The sequence below is a fragment of the Triticum urartu genome, chromosome 1A, assembly GCF_056163025.1.
Source record: "Triticum urartu cultivar PI428250 chromosome 1A, HENAU_Tu73, whole genome shotgun sequence".
Classification (NCBI taxonomy): Eukaryota; Viridiplantae; Streptophyta; class Magnoliopsida; order Poales; family Poaceae; genus Triticum; species Triticum urartu.
The window spans coordinates 77,026,279-77,046,983 of NC_141873.1; the positions used below are offsets into that span (position 1 = coordinate 77,026,279).

At 48.8% G+C, this 20,705-nt stretch overlaps 1 protein-coding gene across 1 annotated transcript in view; it reads right to left on the reverse strand.

Annotated features, from left to right (window-relative positions):
- Positions 1-289: 289 nt before the first annotated feature.
- LOC147990117 (uncharacterized) overlaps positions 290-20,705 on the reverse strand; it is a 44,440-nt gene continuing 24,024 nt past the window's right edge. The window contains exons 2-9 of the mRNA XM_087537151.1: positions 3,381-3,486; positions 2,623-2,842; positions 2,534-2,544; positions 2,351-2,447; positions 2,090-2,263; positions 1,476-2,000; positions 1,321-1,383; positions 290-304 (exon numbers count right to left, since the gene is read on the reverse strand). Coding sequence (XP_087393277.1) covers positions 290-304; positions 1,321-1,383; positions 1,476-2,000; positions 2,090-2,263; positions 2,351-2,447; positions 2,534-2,544; positions 2,623-2,842; positions 3,381-3,486 — 1,211 coding nt within the window. The remainder of the gene's footprint in view (positions 305-1,320; positions 1,384-1,475; positions 2,001-2,089; positions 2,264-2,350; positions 2,448-2,533; positions 2,545-2,622; positions 2,843-3,380; positions 3,487-20,705) is intronic.

A 20,705-nucleotide genomic window follows, 5' to 3' on the forward strand; every position in this document is an offset into this window, starting at 1 on the left:
CGTCTGCTAGCAGACGGCAAAGACCTTTGCATCTTTGCTGAAGTGCCCATATAGGCCAGGTTAGGTAGCTGCCACGTGGGCAGACGGCAAAGATGCAAAGGTCTTTGCCGTTTGCCAGCAGACGACAAAGCAACCATATAGGCCAGCCCAGTGCCCCCAGGTTGCACAGGTAGCTGCCACGTGGCAGCTTTGCCGTCTACTGGCCAATGGCAAAGCTCTTTGCCGTCTGCCAACATACGGCAAATTGCCTGTATAGCCCCTGTTTTTTTTCTTATCAATGGAAGCTTCCTCATCTAAAGCAAATCTGCAAATTAGGAAAGATGAAAGTTAGAAGCAGAAAAAGACTAGCTAGAAGAAAAAGAAGAAAAGGAAGAAGAAGAAGAAGAAGAAGAAGAAGAAGAAGAAGAAAAAGAAGAAGAATTTATCTTCTCATTATTTTTCTCCTCTCCTCTTCTTTATCTTCTTCTTCCAACTAAGGTAGGTAAAAATGCCATTTTTTAGCTAAGCTAGGTAAAAATGCTAAGTGTGTAGGTCATTTTAGAGCTAAGCTAGGTAAATAGGCCATTTTGGAGCTAACCTAGGTAGTTATGCCATTTTGAGCTAACTTAAGCATATTTCTTCATTTTGTAGGAAAAAATGGTAAGTGCAGGTCATTTTAGAGCTATCCTAGTTAAAATCGGTCATTTTGGAGCTAGGTAATGTTATTTTGTCATTTTGGAGGAAAATAAACTAATTATATGATAGTTTGGAGCTAAACCAAGGTTATTATGCCATTTTTTACCTAAGTTAGCTAATTATGTCATAAATGAACTAGCTAAGGTATAGATTATTATTGAGCTATCCTAGGTAGTTATGCTATTTTTACCTAAGTGAGCTAATTATGTCATAAATGAACTAGCTAAGCTAGCTATAGATCATTATTGAGCTATCCTAGATAGTTATGCCATTTTCTAGCTAACTAAGCATATTTTGTCATTTTGGAGGAAAAATGCTAAGTATAGGTCATTTTATAGCGATCCTAGGTAAAATATGTCATTTTGGAGCTAAGTAAGTCATTCCTTAAGCTAAGTATGCATTTTAAAGCAAAACACTTGGGAAAACTTACCATCATCACAGAGGTGAAGGACCGGTTGGGTTTGCGCCAATGCTAGATGGAGAAGGACCGGTCGGGGTCGGGGTTGCGCAAGTTCGAGACAGAGAAGGATCGATTGATGCTTGTCGGGAGGCATGCTGCACCAAAGATCATTTGCAATGTCTCGTTAGCATGATGCAACCGAAATGTGAATACTAGTAACCAATGACCATTCAAATGAAACTCACCATGTCCGCTATGCCAATCTGGGGCATCGGCGGAGGGGTGTGACTGTTTTTCTCGCACACGGACTGCACATTTTGTTTTCATGAGTCAGTCATATTAGTTAGTAATGAAACGAACATTACGTGCATGATTGGGCTAATATGCAGGGGAAACTTACCACGAGGAGCTCATATAGGGCCCGGTGAGATATGTCGTTCCGATTCCTCTCCGCCTCCAACAGACTAGCTGTCCTCTCCTCCAACTCCCTCTCCCTCTGCTTAGCCTGCCTGTTTGCCTCCTCCAGAAGCTCATGGGCCCTAGCCTCAATGGCGAGCTGCATTGGCCGTGGACGAGGCGGTATCTCAGGATCGGAGCTCGTCTGGCGCTTCTTGATCTCCCGAAGAGTTCTAGGACAACACATGAGTCCATCCCCAATGGCTACTGAGCAATGGTACCTCCCGTCACCAGATAGCATCTTGATCTCTGGATCAAAAGGACTCTGTCTCGGGTTGAAGTCGTCCCCTTTCCTCGTCTTCCCAACGTCTCTGTACCTCACGATCTTGGTGTGGGAGGACATGTTGGTGAAGCTCTCTGGATGATCAAGGTCATCCTTAGAGAATGCCTTGGCCTTCTTGAACGGGGCAGTATGGGCCATGGCATAGAGGTCGTACAGCGGTGGCACGTCCTTCTTGTTGTGTTTCGCCTAAAAGAGAGGAACAGCATATTAGTTAAGGGCTCAAGCTAGCATGAAGCATGAAATTGCATGAATCGTTAAGGGCTCAAACCACATACCCAGTGATCCCCATACCTAAACAGGTTGGAGCTCTGTTGATGGTGTGGCACACCTTGCATTTGGGCACGCTTATCCCTGGTCTTGTTGTGGACGGCTAGCCATTCAGGAGAGCACCACTCATCCACCAACGCCTCCCAACATTCCATCCTATCCACACACCATCTCGGGGGCACCTAAGTTAGGCAAAGAGAAATTTCAGCACTACGCCTGCGAATGAAATCAAGGAAACTAAGTACAAGGCCTTAAGAATAGGTAATTACCTTCATGTACTTCTCCTTACTTAGATAATTGGCGCGACACTTCTTCTTGGCCCTCCTAATGTTAGTCGAGGCGTAGTAGTCCCGAATAGCCTGCACCCTAGCCTCATGCGTAAGTTCTGAAGTAGGCGCTTGAACTCGGCTTCAAGAACCCTAGCCACCTCCGCCTTGTGTTCCTCAGGACACCTGTAGAAGGTCTGCAATCGACGAAGACAACACTGATTAGTACAATCACTAGGTACTGTTGATTTTTAATTCTATAAAGGAGAAATTACCCAAAACCGGTGCCTCACAATGTTAGCCACCGTCTCGCACAAGACACCATCGACCCTCTCCTCCGGCGGGGACGGGGCAGCCACGTATAGTTCCCAGCTCAGTGCTAGCTGTGGAACCTGGCCCTCACCGGGCAACGTGACCCACCCCGGGAAGTGGCGCCGGCAAAGCACACCAAGGACCTGGTTGGGCCTGCGGACACCATCGCCATATTTCCAACCACTGCAGTATGACAATGCCAGCACATTAGATATTATTTTGAAAAAACATGAAGGACAAAGGTTAAAAGGAGTAAATGCACTTACTTCTCCCCGTTAGGCTCAATCAACCACCTCTGATCGCGCGGTCGCCGGCACGGCCAGGAGCTTCGTACCACCATGCTGGTAGACCGTCTTGCCCCCCTCAACTAGCTCACCCTCGCTATAACTATCATCAGACCAGGTGTCCTCGCCATTAGCATGGCCACTAGTCTATGGAGTCTCGTGGGACGAAGACTCTGGGGCCCGAGTCTCGTGGGACGAAGGCTCGGTGACCCGAGGCTCGTGGACCGGAATCCGAGACGGGTCCAAGTCTGACGGGTCCACCTGAGACGAAGCACTCTGATGGTCCGAAGAATCAGATGGGGTTGGCAGCGAGGAAGGCGCAACACCCTTCCTACCTCTCCCGCCACCGCGTCCACCTCTAGCTGCACCCCTCTTCATCTTCCCCGACCCCTCTCGGTCGAATAAGAAGCGCCCGCCGGTGTCGTCATGCTGTCTACCAATGCTCTTCGAAGGTGCTGGGGTGGAATAATAGCACCCCTCCCAGCACGCGCCGAGGAAGTAGGCTCGGAGCGCTCTCGACCCTCGCCCACCATCTGTCAACACCTGCAATGACAAAGAGTAAACGAAATTAGTACAACATAAACATAATAAAATATTTAAGTGTGTACCATCATCATGAACATAATAAAAAACTGAATACCTAATAACATGAACTAATTGGATAATAGCATCGGGGTGTTGTGTCGGGGTCAGGCGTGCCGTGTTGGGTCGGGGTGCTGTGTCGGGGTCGCGGTGCGGGTGTCGAGGAGGGTCGGGGTGCTGTGTCGGGGTCGCGGTGCGGGTGTCGAGGAGGGGTCGGGGTCAGGGGGTTAGGGTCTCATGGTTGGGATGGCAAATCATCGACACCTCGGCGACCCTCGACCCCTTCTCCCCTTGACGCTCTACCCCTCGACACCTCGATCCTCGACCCCTAGACCCTCAACTCATTTTCCCCTTGATCCTCGACCCCTGGACCCCTTTTCCCCTCGACCCCTTGACACCTCGATCCTTCACCCCTAGACCCTCGACTCCTTTTCCCCTCGACCACTTGGTGACCCTCGACCATCGGTGACCCTCTTTTTCTACTTTTCCTACTTCTTTTTTTTCATCTTCTTCTTCTACTTCTTTTTTTTCAACATCTTCTTCTTTCTTCTTCTTCTTCTCCTTCTTCTTCTACTTATTGTTCTTTTTATCATCTTCTTCTTCCTCTTCTTCTTTTACTTCTTTTTTCATCTTTCTTGTCTATTCTTAAAAAATAGAAAAACCTAAACTAATTAAACTAAACTAAGGCCAAGAAAGAATCACCTACCATGGCCAAGAGGCATACATACATCCATACATGCTAATTTAACTCAAGCCGTTCAATTTCTCTAGGGAATTTAGCCTAGCTAGATTAGCATCACATGGAAATAAACAATATACCAAATCAGCCCTCTTCTTATCAAAATTACTCCATAGAATTTCTCTCAATGAAAAAAGGTTGTACACCCACAAGTCATGCCATACGATTGCTAAAGAAGCTACAGACAGTTAACAAACTACTGAGAACTGAGGAAGCATCAACCAAATCATTCAAAAAGAAGTCTAGACTTAGCATGCTACAAATATTCTAGTGTGTTATTCCGAATCATTTAACCGAATCAAATCAGCCCTTTTTAATTAAACAAAATAACCTAAACTAATTAAACCTAAACTAACTCAACTAAAAACCCTAAACTAATTAAACCTAAACTAAAAAACCTAAACTAATTAAACCTAAACTAATTAAACTAAAGAATGTAAACTAACTAAATTGAAAAAGCTAAACTAAAAAACCTAAACTAAACAGAAAAAACAGGAGAGGGGTGGCAGGGGCTCACCGTGGGGGTGGCGACTGGTGCGGGAGGAGCGGCGATGGGGCGACGGGAGGCGTGGTGGCGACGGGGCTGGGAGGGGGCGGCGACGGGCGGCGCTCCTCGGGGGTGGTCGACCCGCGGCTGCGGCGGGGAGGCGGCGACCGAGAGGCTCAAGAGTGGGGTGAGGAGGCAGGAAGGGGTGTGGGGAGGTAGGGAGGGGGCGGCGACGGGGCGGGGAGGGGGTGGCGACAGGGCGGCGACGGTGTGGGGAGGGTGCGGCGGCGACGACACGGGGTGGCAAAGGGAGGAAAGAGGAGAGGAGACAGAGAGAGAGGGCAATGGCAGGGGCGTGACCCCGTTAAATCAATTTGGATGCTTTGTCATCCGCCTCTCGTTTGCCGTCTGCTAGCGGATGGCAAAGAGGGGGGCCGTTAGGGTTTGACGGCCAGTGGGCCAAACCCCCTCTTTGCCGTCCGCTAGCAGACGATAAAGAGTTGGCTGATGGCAAAGCCTACCTTTTCCTTCCGCTGCCTCTTTTCCGTCTGCTTTCTGGTGGCTGATGCCAAACCTACGTTTGCCGTCCGCTAGCGGATGGCCAAGAGTGGGCAGACGGCAAATTTGCTGATTCCAGTAGTGATATCATTTGAAAATAAGCTCAATGGCATTTGACCTAACACCTGCTAGGTGTGGTGTCCACCATGAAGGTCCTCGACAAGGGCGGAGTGTACCTGGGTACAAACGGCTCCAGGATAGAAAGCTTCGTCGTAACGGCGAGCTCGCAGGTTGGTGCTGGTTGCGGACGTCCGGCGGCTGAGGTGGAGGGTGCAAATGCAAAACAAGGTAGAGAAGGGGCGAAGTGGAAGGAAATGGGACCGGGAGGGGGGTTGGATGGGCTGGGGGCGTACTAGTCCTACGTTTTGAGTGTCCGGACTCCCGCGAACCTCCCCCCAATTTGTCTCCAATTTGAGGAGGAAGTCATGTCTGGACCGGCCCACAGACCGATACATGCCCGCATTGGATGTCTGGATCCGGATAGCTCGGTCCAGATGGATGCAGGCCGTTTATGGGTCCGCCTTGGAGATTCCCTAATAGTATAGCCAACAACCGTCTATATGGAGTTGGTACGTCTTCTATAATCAACGTAATAATCAACATGTAAGGTAGTTACTGAGGGCATCTCCAATGGTAACCCGCAAAAATCCTTCCGCATCCGTCCGCGGACAGGGGTGACTAGTCCGCGGACATGGATGCAGGAGGTCAACATCCAATGTTAGCCACATACATTTCAAACTCTTTTTTAATAAACCGATGAAATCATGGAAACACGGACGGATTTCATACAAACATGATAGATTTCATACAAACCGAACGAAAACGGTTACATTTTGGACATATTTTCAACTAAAAAGCTAAAACTATGTGCACATACGGTTGCGTGGAGCTCCACTCCCAGGACACGAATACACTACACTAGTCTATGGACGGCCGCAGGTTGTCTTCCCCATGTCCGACAGCCTTGAATAACCGACTGTCGGGAGCCCCGGAGGCATGTTCTTCCCTTGTATCTTCCCTATGCCTGGTTGTGCCACTCATCGGAGCGGCAAAGAGGGTGCTTCAGCTGGAGGGGAAGGGTGTTTCCACGGAGCTCAAGCGGGTGCCCAGGATGGTCTGAGGTAAAGGAGAATCAGTCGGGTATCCGGCGATGCTCATCCACATCCGCGCAACAGGCTTCTTTCTCTAGGTGCATGGCACGGCTATGCGCGTGTCGACAGCAGATGGTGCGGTCGCGTGCACTGGATGTGGCCATGCCCGTGCCCCCCTTTCCCCCCGTCGTGCCGGTGTGGAGCAACTCGCGACTCCTCATCGAGTTGTCTTGGAGCAGTGATTTGTTGAACCATGCGGCAGCTTGGGGTGGCAACTTACTCTGTCGGGTAAGGCGCGGGAGCTAGAGCAGCGAGCTAACTCACTCATATCAGGCAGGCTGTAGCGATCCGACCTCAAACGGTCAAATCTCTGTGCATAAGTGGCATCCCTGGATCGGTAATGCTGACACACACAGTACTTGAAGAATTTATAACAGAGTGGCAATCACACACTTATTACATCGAATGTCTCAAAGAGAACTTATTACAATAAATATGGCTTAAGACCATCTAAATAAGATAACATCGGAAGGCTTGGAAGATAAAGTGAATCCATCAACTCCAATGGCATAGCTGAGTGCACGACAACGACCTAGTGCACCTTACTCTTCGTCTGAAAAGTCTGCAACATGATATGTTGCAGCCCGAAATGGGTCAACACATGGAATATGCTGGCAAGATAACATAGTAGAGCAATGAAATAAGTAAATGCTATCACTACATGCATATATGGCCGGTGGAGGCTCTATGGTTATAATGTTTTTGCGAAAAGCCAATTTTTCCCTACAATAAAGGAATATATTTTATTTAACTATCATGGTAGTTGAAAAACATTGAGAATGGTAAAACCCCATCTCAATCCCAATTAAAAGTAATTAACATCCCCACAAATTAATTTAGGGTGATGAGATCCACATGATAATCCAAGAACCAGATACTCAAGATGTCCATAACTGGGGAGACGACTAACCATGATTAGTTTGTACACTCTGCAGAGGTTTGCGCACTTTTCCCCACAAGACTTGATCTAGTCCGTTTTATTTCTCGCACTGCATGGTGTTTGAGAAATGGATGACCGAGACACAGTCTTTCCGAAGAGGTCCCCTTAACCGATAGATAGGCCGGTGCACCTATAATCCCCTACATCTGCTAGCCATCATGGAAAGGTTCCCCACAACTTACTCAACTATGCCAGAGCCCATAATGTCTTGTTCCTGCACACGGAAGTTTCTAGCATGAATAATCTTATGATCCCTTTGAGCCTGGGTGACGAACCAAAAAGGACATCACTGGTATATCCCCAGGTGCCCGCAACCAATCCACCCAGATGTGTGTTTAAGTAGCCACCTTAAGTAAACCATTAATTAATAATCTCACATCTGTCATGGATACACACAAACCCAATCCACATCTACGAGCATAGCATGGCAATAAATAGCATAACGTAGCAGTACTCCCAGGGTTTGATGATAAAAAGGGTAATGGGCTCTACCTCATCATCTACTTCCCAAACCCACATGTTAAGAGATCCTACTCACAAAATGTTTGAGGGTTGAGCTAATGCATAAAAACTGGGTAATAAAGGGGTATGATCAATGTGTTACTTGCCTTGCTGATGATCCGCAAAACCTAGTGACTCGTAGTAGCACGCTGCGCACTCCGGGAATTCTAGCACAAACAAACAATAGCATACATAAGCACTCAAGCAAATATGCAAGGGGAAATCTTCAAATAAGAAGATCCAAACTAAAAGTTCAATTGAAGAGGTTCGATTTGCAAAAAGAATCGATCAAAACAGAGATACAGAACTGAAACTACCATCAAAAGAACTTTGTAGACAAATCTGCTTGAGACCAAATTTTAAATTTGTCAAAACCTTGTTCAATTTGATTAAACAGAAAGAGGGTTTCGAAACAAAGATTTTGGCGTTGGTTTCACTGGACTTGGACAAACGGTTAAGAAACGGCAAGGGTTTGAAGATCAGGGGCTAATCTGCAAGAAAAATAATCGCGAATAGGTCCCTGGCTGAAAATAAAATGAAAAGAAAAGACTAACGAATGAACGTTCGCTATCTGAACCTAACCGGCGAACAACATTCGTTAAAACAAATGAACGGACGAACGTCCCCTAAATAAATAAACCGACAAAAACCGATCTAAGAAAATAACCGCCAAACTAAAAAAATCGGGGTTAACCGAAGAAAAACCGACCGGTCAACGGCGGTGGTTTCCGGCGAGATCCTATGGGCGGGCGATGGCTTTCAGGCGGGCGGCGGAGCTCGGCGAGGTGGCAGGGTGAGGCAAGGCGGCGCGGCACTGCGGCGGCGGCAGGCGACGGCGGCTGCTGCGCTTGTCGGTGTCAAAACTGGCGGATCTCGGGTAGGGGGTCCCGAACTGTGCGTCAAGGCCGGATGGTAACAGGAGACAAGGGACACGATGTTTTTACCCAGGTTCGGGCCCTCTCGATGGAGGTAATACCCTACTCCTGCTTGATTAATATTGATGATATGGTAGTACAAGAGTAGATCTACCACGAGATCAAGGAGGCTAAACCCTAGAAGCTAGCCTATGGTATGATTGTTGTATATGGAGTTGATGTCCTACGGACTACAACCCTCCGGTTTATATAGACACCGGATAGGGTTAGGGTTACACAGAGTCGGTTACAATGGTAGGAGATCTTGAATATCCGCATCGCCAAGCTTGCCTTCCACGCCAAGGAAAGTCCCATCCGGACACGGGACGAAGTCTTCAATCTTGTATCTTCATAGTCCTGGAGTCCGACTGAAGGTATAGTCCGGCTACCCGAACACCCCCTAATCCAGGACTCCCTCAGTAGCCCCTGAACCAGGCTTCAATGACGACGAGTCCGGCGCGCAGATTGTCTTCGGCATTGCAAGGCGGGTTCCTCCTCCAAGTCCTTCATAGAGATTGTAAACACCAAGAGTAGTGTCCGGCTCTGCAAAATAAGTTTCCACATATTGCCATAGAGAGAATAATATTAACACAAATCAAATCTGCTGACGTATTCCGCAGTGCGCCATTGCACTACGGCCAAGTCCTTTACTCGAATCGTTTTTACTTTTCCACCTCAGCATGTTTTGCGAGGCGGTTTCCTTGGCACGTCTTGTCAAAGCAGAGATCGTGTACCCCTTTTACGGGATTGTCATCAATACGGACGTGGGTAACCCAACCGTGCCCGTTAGCACGTTTCCTCGAGTAAAGACGAGTCCCGAACGGTTGCGAGGAGGGCTCTTGGTATTCAGTCTCTTATAAAGAGACCAAGGCCTTACTCCTTTTTTCAATCTCAAGCGAGTTCGCTCGTCGCCTCGAGTTCCAACACCCTAGGCTCCAGATTCCAGGCGCTTCGGACCTTCGACGATGTCCGGTTCTGACCTTCAAGGCCGATGGACGCCCTCCTCCGTCACGGAGGAGGACGTACTAAAGTTGAGGGAGGCTAAGTTCCTGACCGGCGAAATTTCGCATAGGTTGCCTGCTCAAGGGCAGGTCATTCCGAGTCCCCAGCCCGGTGAGAGCGTGGTGTTCATGTCTCACTTCCTTCGGGGGTTGGGCTTCCCAATGGATCCCTTTGTGAGGGGACTGCTGTTTTATTACGGGCTGGAATTCCATGACTTAGCCCCGGAATCCATCCTCCATATCTCCTCGTTTATTGTCGTGTGTGAAGCATTCCTCCGTGTTACCCCTCACTTCAGATTATGGCTCAAGACCTTCAAAGTGGAGCCGAAGATGATCAAGGGACGGCACGCAGAGTGCGGAGGCGCTGTTATAAGCAAAAATGCTGATGCTCCATGGCCCGAGGGCTCTTTTCAGGAGGAGCTAGGCTTGTGGCAACGAGAGTGGTTTTATATCACCGCTCCCGGGAGCACCAAGTGGGTGGCGCCTCCTGCCTTTCGCTCGGGTCCCCCATCACGGCTAGCGTCATGGGTCAACAGAGGGTTAGATTGGGGTTTTCCCAAAGATGTTCCCTTGTTACAGGGCCGCATTAAGGATCTCTTGGAAGGAGACCTCAGCCTGGTCAAGGTGACGCAGGTCATGCTGATTCGCCGAATATTGCCCGGCAAACGTCGCTCCCTTCGCTTGTGGGAGTTTAATCCAGAGGGACCGCGAGCTCTCCAGAATTTCATGGGAGCCACGCCCGCGGAGATGTATAACTTTTCTTCGGATCACAAGAGATGTGTCAGGATTTAACCGAGGACGCAGGCCTAAGCTGGAATCGCCCGGATACTCAAGTAAGCAACCTTGTTCCCGGACCTTCTATCCGTATAATTTTCATAAACTTGCCCCTAAAAGAGCCGTCCTTTTAAACAGGAGTGGATAGCGAAGGAAAAGCCAATCAGGTGTCCGGCTCCCCTTCCCGAAACCAGGCCGGATCCCGTGCTGGTGAGGATGCTGGAGATAATGCCTTTGGAGGAAAGCAAGGGGAAGGACAAGGAAACTATGGCCTCCTCGAAGGAGGCTGCTCCGAAGGGAGGAACCGACGATTCCTCTCCTAAGGGGAAGAAGAGAGCCGCCTCTGACGACCCGGAAACCATGGCCTCGAAGCGGGGGGAAAATCCTCGTCAGAGGGTCCAACGCCGGGGAGTTCCTCGGCCGGACTACGCCCTCAAGGGGATCAGCCCTCTAGCGAGCCGTAAGTAGAGAAAGATTTTCCTTTTGAGGGGTGAGGGAAATCCTTGATTTATATCTGAGAAGATTAACCGAATTTTTACCTTGTAGCTCGGACCTCAGCCCTTCTCAGCAGAGCTCGTCTTCGGGGGATCTCCTTCCGGAGATGATGGAGAGCGGGACGCCTCCCCCTGCTGTGCCACCTAGCGAGGCGGGCGACCCTGAGGTGTCGCCGCAGAGGGTTTCTCCGAATCCGGCAGGGGCGGAAGATAGCTATGTGGCCCCCCGAGGTTCTCCGCGTCCGGCCTTCGAAAGAGGTCATGGGACAAGTCCGGCACCGTCTGGTGCTCGGCTGGAGGAGCTAAAGATTCTGCTGGGGCGAGCTTCTATCTCGGAGGAGCACCATGCATTGATGGGCACCGTGATTGGAAGGATTTCATCCGCAGAGAGCGGATTGCATGAGGCCGTCAAAAGTTTACTGACGGGTTTTGAGGTACATTAGATAATGTACACTTTTGTCAGTTGCGCATGAATAAGATGCGCCCTGTGTAGATAGTAGCCCCTGAGACTCTGCGCGTCGTCAAGAAATGACGGCACGCGGAGGATCATAATCCCAGGTCTAAGATGTCGCCTTTGAATGTAGGCGGCAGGGTGTCCGGAATCAAGCCGAACTGATGATTTTGCCGAACTAAAGCGGCAACTGGACGTGGCAGATGCCAACAGCGTGCTTGTTAACAAGTGGCTTGATGAGGCTCAAGGTATGTAATTCCTCGGGCGGCATCAGGTAAGAAGAGTTTTATGCCAGTGTCTTACGATGTGTGTGCTTGACGCGGATGGTGCCGCCGCCGTGGAGATTCTTAGGGCAGAACTTGCCCGGGCTAAAGAACAAGCCAAAGAAAGTGATGCGGCTGCCAAGAAAGCCCTTGAAGAGCTGAGAGCCAAACAGGCTGCTGATTGCCGAAGCAAGGAAGGGATGGCCGAAAAGTTAAAGAGTGCTGCAGACCGTTGCATACTTCTTGAGAAAGAAGACCAGGCGAAACAGACAGACTTAGAGAAGGCCGTTGCCAATGCCAAGGACGCGCGCTCTGCGATGAGAGCTGTGAAGGAGGAGCTGCGTCAGGCCGAACAGATTGCGGCTGGAAAGCCCTTTATGCTGCGAAGGAAATTTTGCAATCCGAAGTTTGCTCCGTTGGACCGGATGTGGAGTGTGGAGGATACCTATCTGGATTTGGCAGCGAGTGCTGCTGATGCGACCGAACACTTTCGAGATCAGAAAGATCGCGAAGTGGAAAAGCTTTTCTGGTCACAGTTTCACAATCCAGAGCATCCACTGGCAGTGGACGATCGTTTGGCTCAATGGGCCGAACTGAATAGGTTGTCCGGACTCGCCATGAAGTACGTCATGGGTCATCTGTGGCCGGGGAGATCGGAGCCGAAGAGTTATTTCAGCTTGGTGCAGCAATTCCTTGACGCGGTGCCGCGTATTAATGCAATGGAGAGGTCAGCATGTATAGAGGGCGCAAGGATGGCTCTGGCCCATGTCAAGACATACTGGGTAGAGATGGAGACCACCGTTGTTGCGTCCCGAGATTCGGACAAAAGCCGAGTACCCTCCGAGCACTACTTTCAGGAAGTCCTTGAAGGCGCTCGTGTAATAGAGACGCAGTGCTTGAAAGATGCTATGTTATGATAGCATATGTAATTATAAAGTAATATTTTGATAAACTGTAGTGGCCTTTTTATACTTGTGCCTTCAAGTATTGGGAATACCTCCTGTGCGGCCGTTTTAAGATATATATATACAAAATCTGAAAGATGGCAGTCATTGGCTTCAGCCCCCACGCACATAGTGCGGGGGTGCTCATAGAAGACGCATTTTCACACTTAACCCAACATCTTGGTCCTACAAAGGAGGTGATAGCGCAGCGGGCCAGGCAACCGGACTATAATGCTTTAAAACTTTCACTTAGCCATAGGAGCTTGACAGTGAGACTATTTAGGTAGCCCCTTGGTGGCGACTGCGCTCGCCCGAGTTCGGGGCGCGTATGTGCCTGACCGGGAAGCGGCCCTTCGTTAAAGTGGAGGAATCTGATAGATTCCGATAGGTCATCGAGTGGCTGACCAGTCTCACGCTACATCATGACAGTCAGTTTTCGGCTTTCTCTACTGAGGTGCTCGCCCGGCCGAACCGGGGCACAATCACAGTAGTTCTCCTGGTGCTACCTTAGCCGATAGAGCGGAACATAAGGTAGCCGAACTCAGGAGCCGGGCAACCCAACATTTGACCAAAGACATGATTCGGAGCTGATGCATATAATGCCAAAACTCGCGACGCCAAACACTCCCTAAGGTGTTCGGTCTTTATGAGTGCGGGCGAAACAACACTCTTTATTAAAAAAGCCCCTAGTGTCCAGGTACGTGCAAAAATTCTGACGTGGCCACATGCCAAGACGCCAGCCTCCTCCTTGGTTATATCAGAAAAAACCAGGGGATGTGTAGCAACAAGAGACAGTAAAAAAGGTTTACGCAGGGTCTTATCTAAAAAGAATCCTTTAGGACGGGTCCCTACTGCACGTCTGCGCCTGTGTCTCCGTTGTGCCGTATCCTGGACGGGCGCCGCACGACGTTCATCTGTAAAAGAGAGGAACTGAGTTGAAAATGGGCCGTTCCGAACAAAGTATAAAGTAAAATATATAAAATTGAGCTTTATTGTCTCTTATTGTATATGCATGGAGCCCCTAGTGGGGGTATATGGCCACTAAGCCCGCATCAATGATGATTTTGTCCCGAACTCGTCTATCCGCATTCGTGGTCTTTAATGACCTATTTCGAAGTTTATTGGCCGGTGAGGCCATTTTACTGTGGGGCTGTCAAAGCGGCCGCACAGTCCTCCGCTTGGGGAGGCGCACTTTAGTGCTTCCCCTTCAAAGAGATGATGCCTCGTGGACCGGGCATCTTAAGCATGAGAGATGCATAATGCGGTATTGCGTTAAAGCGGGCGAAAGCTTCGCGTCCCAGTAGTGCTTGATAGCGACTTGAGAACGGGACGATATGGAAGGTCAGCTTTTCGCGGCGGAAGTTATCAGCAGAGCCGAATATAACTTCGAGCCGGAGAAAACCCATACAATGGGTGTCCGGACCAGGTGTTACCCCTTGAAAGGAGGTTTTGCTGCGGCGGATTCTTGCTGGGTTTATCCCCATGTGATGGATTGTATCCTGATATATCAGGTTTAGTCCACTGCCACCGTCCATAAGGACATTTGAAAACTGGAGTCCGCCAATTATTGGATCGAGTATCAAGGCAGTCCAGCCTACATTCTTGATATTTCTAGAATAATCTAGCTGATCGAAGATGATTGGTTTTGACAACCAGTGGCGGGACCCTTTGGGGATAGGTCGTGTGGTGCGTACCTTTATGGGCGCCGCACATTTTGTTATGTGAAGTAAGTTTACTGTTTTTACTTCTTGTGGGAAATTCTTTTGTTTCCTGGTCCTCTGCTTTTGGGGTTCGTCCTCGTCTTCGCTTGGTGTGTCGAGCCCCTTGTGTTCGGCATTGAGTCTGCCGGATTGTTTGAAAACCCAACAATCTCTCTGGGTATGGTTAGCAGGCTTCCCGGGAGTACTGTGTATCTGACATATCCTGTCCAGGATTTTATTTAAGTTGGATGGATCGTCCCTGTTATCCTGGAGGGGCGGTTTTGTCTGATTTTGTCGTGAGCCTTTGAATCCGGCATTGACTGCCGTGCTCTTCAGACTTTTTTCCTTAGTCCGGCGACGGTCCTTGTGGCGTCGCGGTTTTCCGTTTCCATCCCTAGTTTCGGATGTACTTGGATCGCTGGGGCTGCACCTTGCCAACCAGCTGTCCTCTCCTGCAGAAAAGCGGGTCATGAGGCTTGTTAGTGCGGCCATTGTTCTTGGCTTTTCTTGGCCGAGGTGTCTGGCGAGCCATTCGTCTCGGACGTTATGCCTGAAAGCTGCTAAGGCTTCGGCGTCCGGATAGTCGACTATTTGATTCTTTTTAGAGAGGAATCTATTCCAGAACTGCCGAGCTGATTCTCTAGGATGTTGAGTTATGTGACTAAGATCGTCTGCATCCGGAGGGCGGACATAGGTCCCTTGAAAATTTGCTCGAAAAGCATCCTCGAGCTCTTTCCAACTTCCAATTGTGTTTTCAGGAAGGCTATTAAGCCAATGCCAGGCTGGCCCTTTAGGCTTAAGGGGTAAATATTTTATGGCGTGGAGATCATCTCCTCCAGCCATGTGTATGTGGATGATATAATCCTCGATCCAGACTCCAGGGTCTGTTGTTCCATCATATGCCTCTATGTTTACGGGTTTGAATCCCTCTAGAAATTCATAGTCCAGGACCTCATCAGTGAAACATAGGGGGTGTGCGGCGCCCCTGTATTTGGGTGTGCCGGATTCTGATGATGGCTTTATTGCATTGCTTACGAGAGCTTGCTTTCTTGGTCCATAAATGGACCTAACTGGGCCATGATGCAAATCCTTAGGTGGGTCACATGCCGATTTAAGTGCGGCGCCACTTGCCGCTTTATGGGGTCGTCTATCCGACCGTGTGGCTTTCTTATTTTTTGAATGCGAGGGCTCTAGGGCCTCTTCGTTGAATTCAGGTAGTAGCTTTCTTTTCGGATAGCTTTTAGTGCGGCTACCATCGCCGTATTTATCTGCGGTATTGATTACTTTGCTCCATCTAATCCGGAGTGCATCTTCCGCTGTTTTTAGCTTCCGCTTCTGCTTTTTCAGGCTGCGTGCAGTTGCAACGAGCCTCTCGTGGAGATTCTTATGCTCCATGGGTTTATCCGGCGTGAGGTCGTCCGGAATGCCGTTTTCGCCGGAGGAGGGATGTTTGGTTTCTCTATCCGTGTTGCCCTATTCGGACGGTTGCTCTAAGGCTTGCTCATCGTCTACCGGCTCGTCCTGCTCTATGGCTAGGTTTTTATCGAGGCGGGGCTTGGGTCGGCGTTTACGCCGACGCTTTGATTGCTTTTCGGGGGGTCGATCTCCCGTTCCATCCCCTTTTTCCTCGTTGTCGCTTCCTTTAGGGGTATCCACCATGTACACATCGTGAGATGAGGTGGCTGTCCAATGCCCTATGGGTGTTGGTTCATCGGTATCTCCTGCATCGTCATCCATGCTGTCGATGTCTCCGGAGTCGAAGTTGAGCACGTCGTTTAAATTGTCGACAGTGGCTACCAAGTGGGTGGTGGGTGGGCTTTAAATTTCTTCATCGTCCGTATCCCATCCTCGCTGACCGCAGTTCGGCCAGGGCTCTCCTGATAAAGAGAGAGACTTGAGAGAATTCAGGATATCGCCAAAAGGCGAGTGCTGAAAGATGTCCGCGGCGGTGAACTCCATTATTGGCGCCCAATCGGATTCGATCGGCAGGGGCGTGGGGGGTTCGGAGTCCGAAGAGGAGTCCGGATCCTCGGAGTCGTGAGTCACGCGGAGTGTGGGGCCGGCGTTCGGCTCGATCGCCTTTGAGATCACAGCCCCCAAGGTGACGCGCAACCGCTCATCCTCGATTGACACAACTGGCTCCGAATTAAGGGTCAGAGCTGGTGCGTTTGTGGCCTCCGGGATACTGTTCCATGACAGAGCTAGATCATGCCCCGCGAGACAGTGCAGCGCGCTTGGTTGTGGCTCGAATCCGTCGAAGATCAAATCTCCGCGGATGTCTGCCATGTAATTTAGGCTTCCAAACCTGACTTGATGGCCAGGGGCGTAGCTTTCGATCTGCTCCAGGTGGCCAAGCGAATTGGCCCGCAGTGCGAAGCTGCCGAAGACGAAGATCTGTCCGGGGAGAAAAGTCTCACCCTGGACCGCATCGTTGTTGATGATCAAAGGAGCCATCGGGCCTAAAGGCGACGATACAGAGGAACTCTCAATGAAAGCACCAATGTCGGTGTCAAAACCGGCGAATCTCGGGTAGGGGGTCCCAAACTGTGCGTCAAGGCCGGATGGTAACAGGAGACAAGGGACGCGATGTTTTTACCCAGGTTCGGGCCCTCTCGATGGAGGTAATACCCTACTCCTGCTTGATTAACATTGATGATATGGGTAGTACAAGAGTAGATCTACCACGAGATCAAGGAGGCTAAACCCTAGAAGCTAGCCTATGGTATGCTTGTTGTATATGGAGTTGATGTCCTACGGACTACAACCCTCCGGTTTATATAGACACCGGATAGGGTTAGGGTTACACAGAGTTGGTTACAATGGTAGGAGATCTTGAATATCCGCATCGCCAAGCTTGCCTTCCACGCCAAGGAAAGTCCCATCCGGACATGGGACGAAGTCTTCAATCTTGTATCTTCATAGTCCTGGAGTCCGGCTGAAGGTATAGTCCAGCTACCCGAACACCCCCTAATCCAGGACTCCCTCAGCGCTGCTGCTGCTGCTGCGGGGCGGGGCGAGGTGGTGGCAAGGGGCGGCGGCGGCGCTATATAAGAGGGGGAGGGGCAGTACCATCTTGGGGTAGGGGCAGGCCGCGGCGGCGGGGCAACCCGAACTCCGGCTAGAGTCCTGCTCAGGCACGCGGGTGAGTGGGAAGGCGGTGGCGCTGCGCTGGGCCGGCTGGGCCTTCGACCCAGTTCAATCCGGAACTTTTTTTAAAACGATTCCACCGAGAAAAATCCTAAATAAAATAAAATAAAAAGCAAAAAATGCCAAAACAAATTTTCACCGTCTAAATAAAATATTTAGAACTTAGTGAACATTTTCTTGGCCTAAAAATGCAATTTTGAAAAATGCATATTTTTCTAATTCAAATAAAATAGCAATAAAATCCAAATGAAATAATGTATTTGATTTTAATAATTTTCCTCCAATATTTCATTTATTTTGCAGAAGTCATATTATCTCCTCTCATATGTTTTTAATATTGGAAATATTATGTGGAGAAAAAATAATTAAAACTAAAGTGATCCACTTTTCAATATTTAGAAAATTCAAATATGAAAACAATAAAATCCCCAACTCTCTCTGTGGGTCCTTGAGTTGCTTAGGATTTTGGGATCACAAAGCCAAAATGCAAATAAAATATGATATGCATATGATGACCTATGTATAACATTCCAAATTGGGAATTTGGGATGTTACAAACCTACCCCCCTTAAGGTGAATCTCGCCCTCGAGATTCAGGTTGGCTAGAAAGTAGGTGTGGGTGGTCATTACGTAGATCATCCTCTCGTTCCGAGGTGGCTTCATCCTCGGTATGGTGGCTCCACTGAACTTTGCAAAATTTGATAACCTTACTACACGTGACTCGGCTGGCAAACTTGAGAATCTTGACTGGTTTCTCGTCATAGGTCAGATCACTATCCAACCGAATTGCTTCCAGGGGCACTGTATCTCTCAGAGGGATATCGGCCATCTCAGCATGGCACTTCTTCAACTAGGAAACGTGAAACACATCATGAACTCCTGACAGTCCTTCGGGTAACTCCAGCTTGTAGGCAACTTCTCCCATACGTTCCAAAACTCAGTATGGTCCTACGAATCTTGGGGCTAGCTTCCCCTTAACTCCAAAACGTTTAACTCCTCACAGAGGTGACACACGAAGATATGCTCTGTCTCCGATTTCATAGACTACCACCTTGCGTTTTGAGTCTGCATAAGTCTTCTGCCTAGACTGAGCTACCTTCAGTCTATCTCAAATCAACTTAACCTTCTCTTCGGACTCTTTGATCAAATCGGGTCGAAACAACTGATGGTCTCCAACTTCATCCCACATCAATGGTGTTCTACACCTTCTTCCATACAAAGCTTCGAAAGGTGCCATCTTCAGACTGGCTTGGTAACTGTTGTTGTATGAGAACTCTGCGTAGGGCAAATTATCATCCCAACTAGATCCATAATCTAGCGCACAAGCCCTCAACATGTCCTCCAGAATCTGATTGACTCTCTCGGTCTATCCATCTGTCTGCGGATGAAAAGATGTACTAAACTCTAGCCTGGTGCCCAAAGTCTGGTGTAGCCGGTGCCAAAACTTTGAAGTAAATTGTGTTCCCCTATCTGATATGATAGTCCTCGGAACTCCATACAGACATACGATCTTGGTCATATATATCTTGGCCAACTTGGCACTCATATAGGTGGTTTTCACTGGGATAAAGTGAGCCACTTTGGTCAAACGATCCACTACTACCCAAATAGAATCGTATCCCGATCGGGTTCTGGGAAATCCGGTGATGAAATCCATGCCAAGCTTGTCCCACTTCCATTCAGGAATCGGCATAGGTTGCAGTAATCCTGATGGCTTCTGATGTTCTGCCTTCACTCTCTGACATACATCACATACGGCTACATACTTGGCAATATCCTTCTTCATACCAGTCCACCATAAATGCTCCTTCAAATCAAAATACATCTTGGTGTTTCCGGGGTGTATCGAGTATGGCGAGTCATGAGCTTCCTGAAGTATCAACTTCCTGATCTCTGCATTATTAGGTACATAAACACGGTCCTCAAACCACAAGGTGTCGTGCTCATCCTCACGAAAACTCTTGGCTTTTCCTTTGCTCATCTTCTCCTTTATCTCAGCAATTTCCTTATCATCCTTCTGAGCTTCTCGAATTTTTCCCAATAATGTTGACTGAATTTCTAATGCGGCAACAAAACCTCTAGGGACTATCTCCAAGCGTAGCTCCCTGAGATCTTCATCTAACTCTTTTGGCAATCCTCCACTTACGAGGATATTAGCGTAACTCTTTCGGCTCAAGGCGTCTGCTACGACATTGGCCTTGCCTGGATGATAGTGCAACTTCATATCATAATCCTTCATAAGCTCCAACCATCTCCTTTGCCTGTGATTCAACTGCTTTTGTGTGAAAATGTACTTCAAACTCTTATGATCCGTGTACACGTCACAATGATTTCCAATAAGGAAATGACTCCAGGTCTTGAGCGCATGCACTACTGCTGCTAACTCCAAATCATGCGTGGCATAATTCAACTCATGCGATCGAAGCTGACATGAGGCATATGAAACAACTCTTCCGTCTTGCATAAATACGCCTCCAAGTCCTAAGTGAGATGCGTCGCAGTACACTTGGAAATCCTTGCGTATATCCGGCAGAATCAGCACTAGGGCTGTAACCAAACGTTTCTTCAACTCCTGGAAACTTGCCTCACATTCATGGGTCCATTTGAACTTGGTGTCCTTCTTCAACAACTCCGTCATAGGCTTCGCAATCTTAGAGAAATTCTCAATGAATCTCCGATAATATCCCACGAGTCCAAGAAAACTTCGGATCTCTCCAACTGAGGTGGGTGCCAACCACTCAGTGACTGACTGAACCTTAGTAGGGTCTACTGTTATACCTTCTCCTGATATAACATGTCGAAGGAATCCAACTTCTTTCAACCAAAACTCACATTTGTTGAACTTGGCGTATAACTGATGTTCCCTGAGCTTCTCGAGAACTAAGCGCAAATGCTCCTTGCGTTCCTCTTCATTCTTTGAGTATACCAAAATGTCATCAATGAACACCACGACAAATTTATCCAAGAACTCCATGAACACCTTATTCATCATACTCATGAAATAGGCAGGGGTGTTAGTCAATCCAAATCACATAACCATGTACTCATATAGCCCGTACCTTGTGGTGAAAGTTGTATTAGGTATATCCTGTTCTCGGATCTTCAGTTGGTGGTAT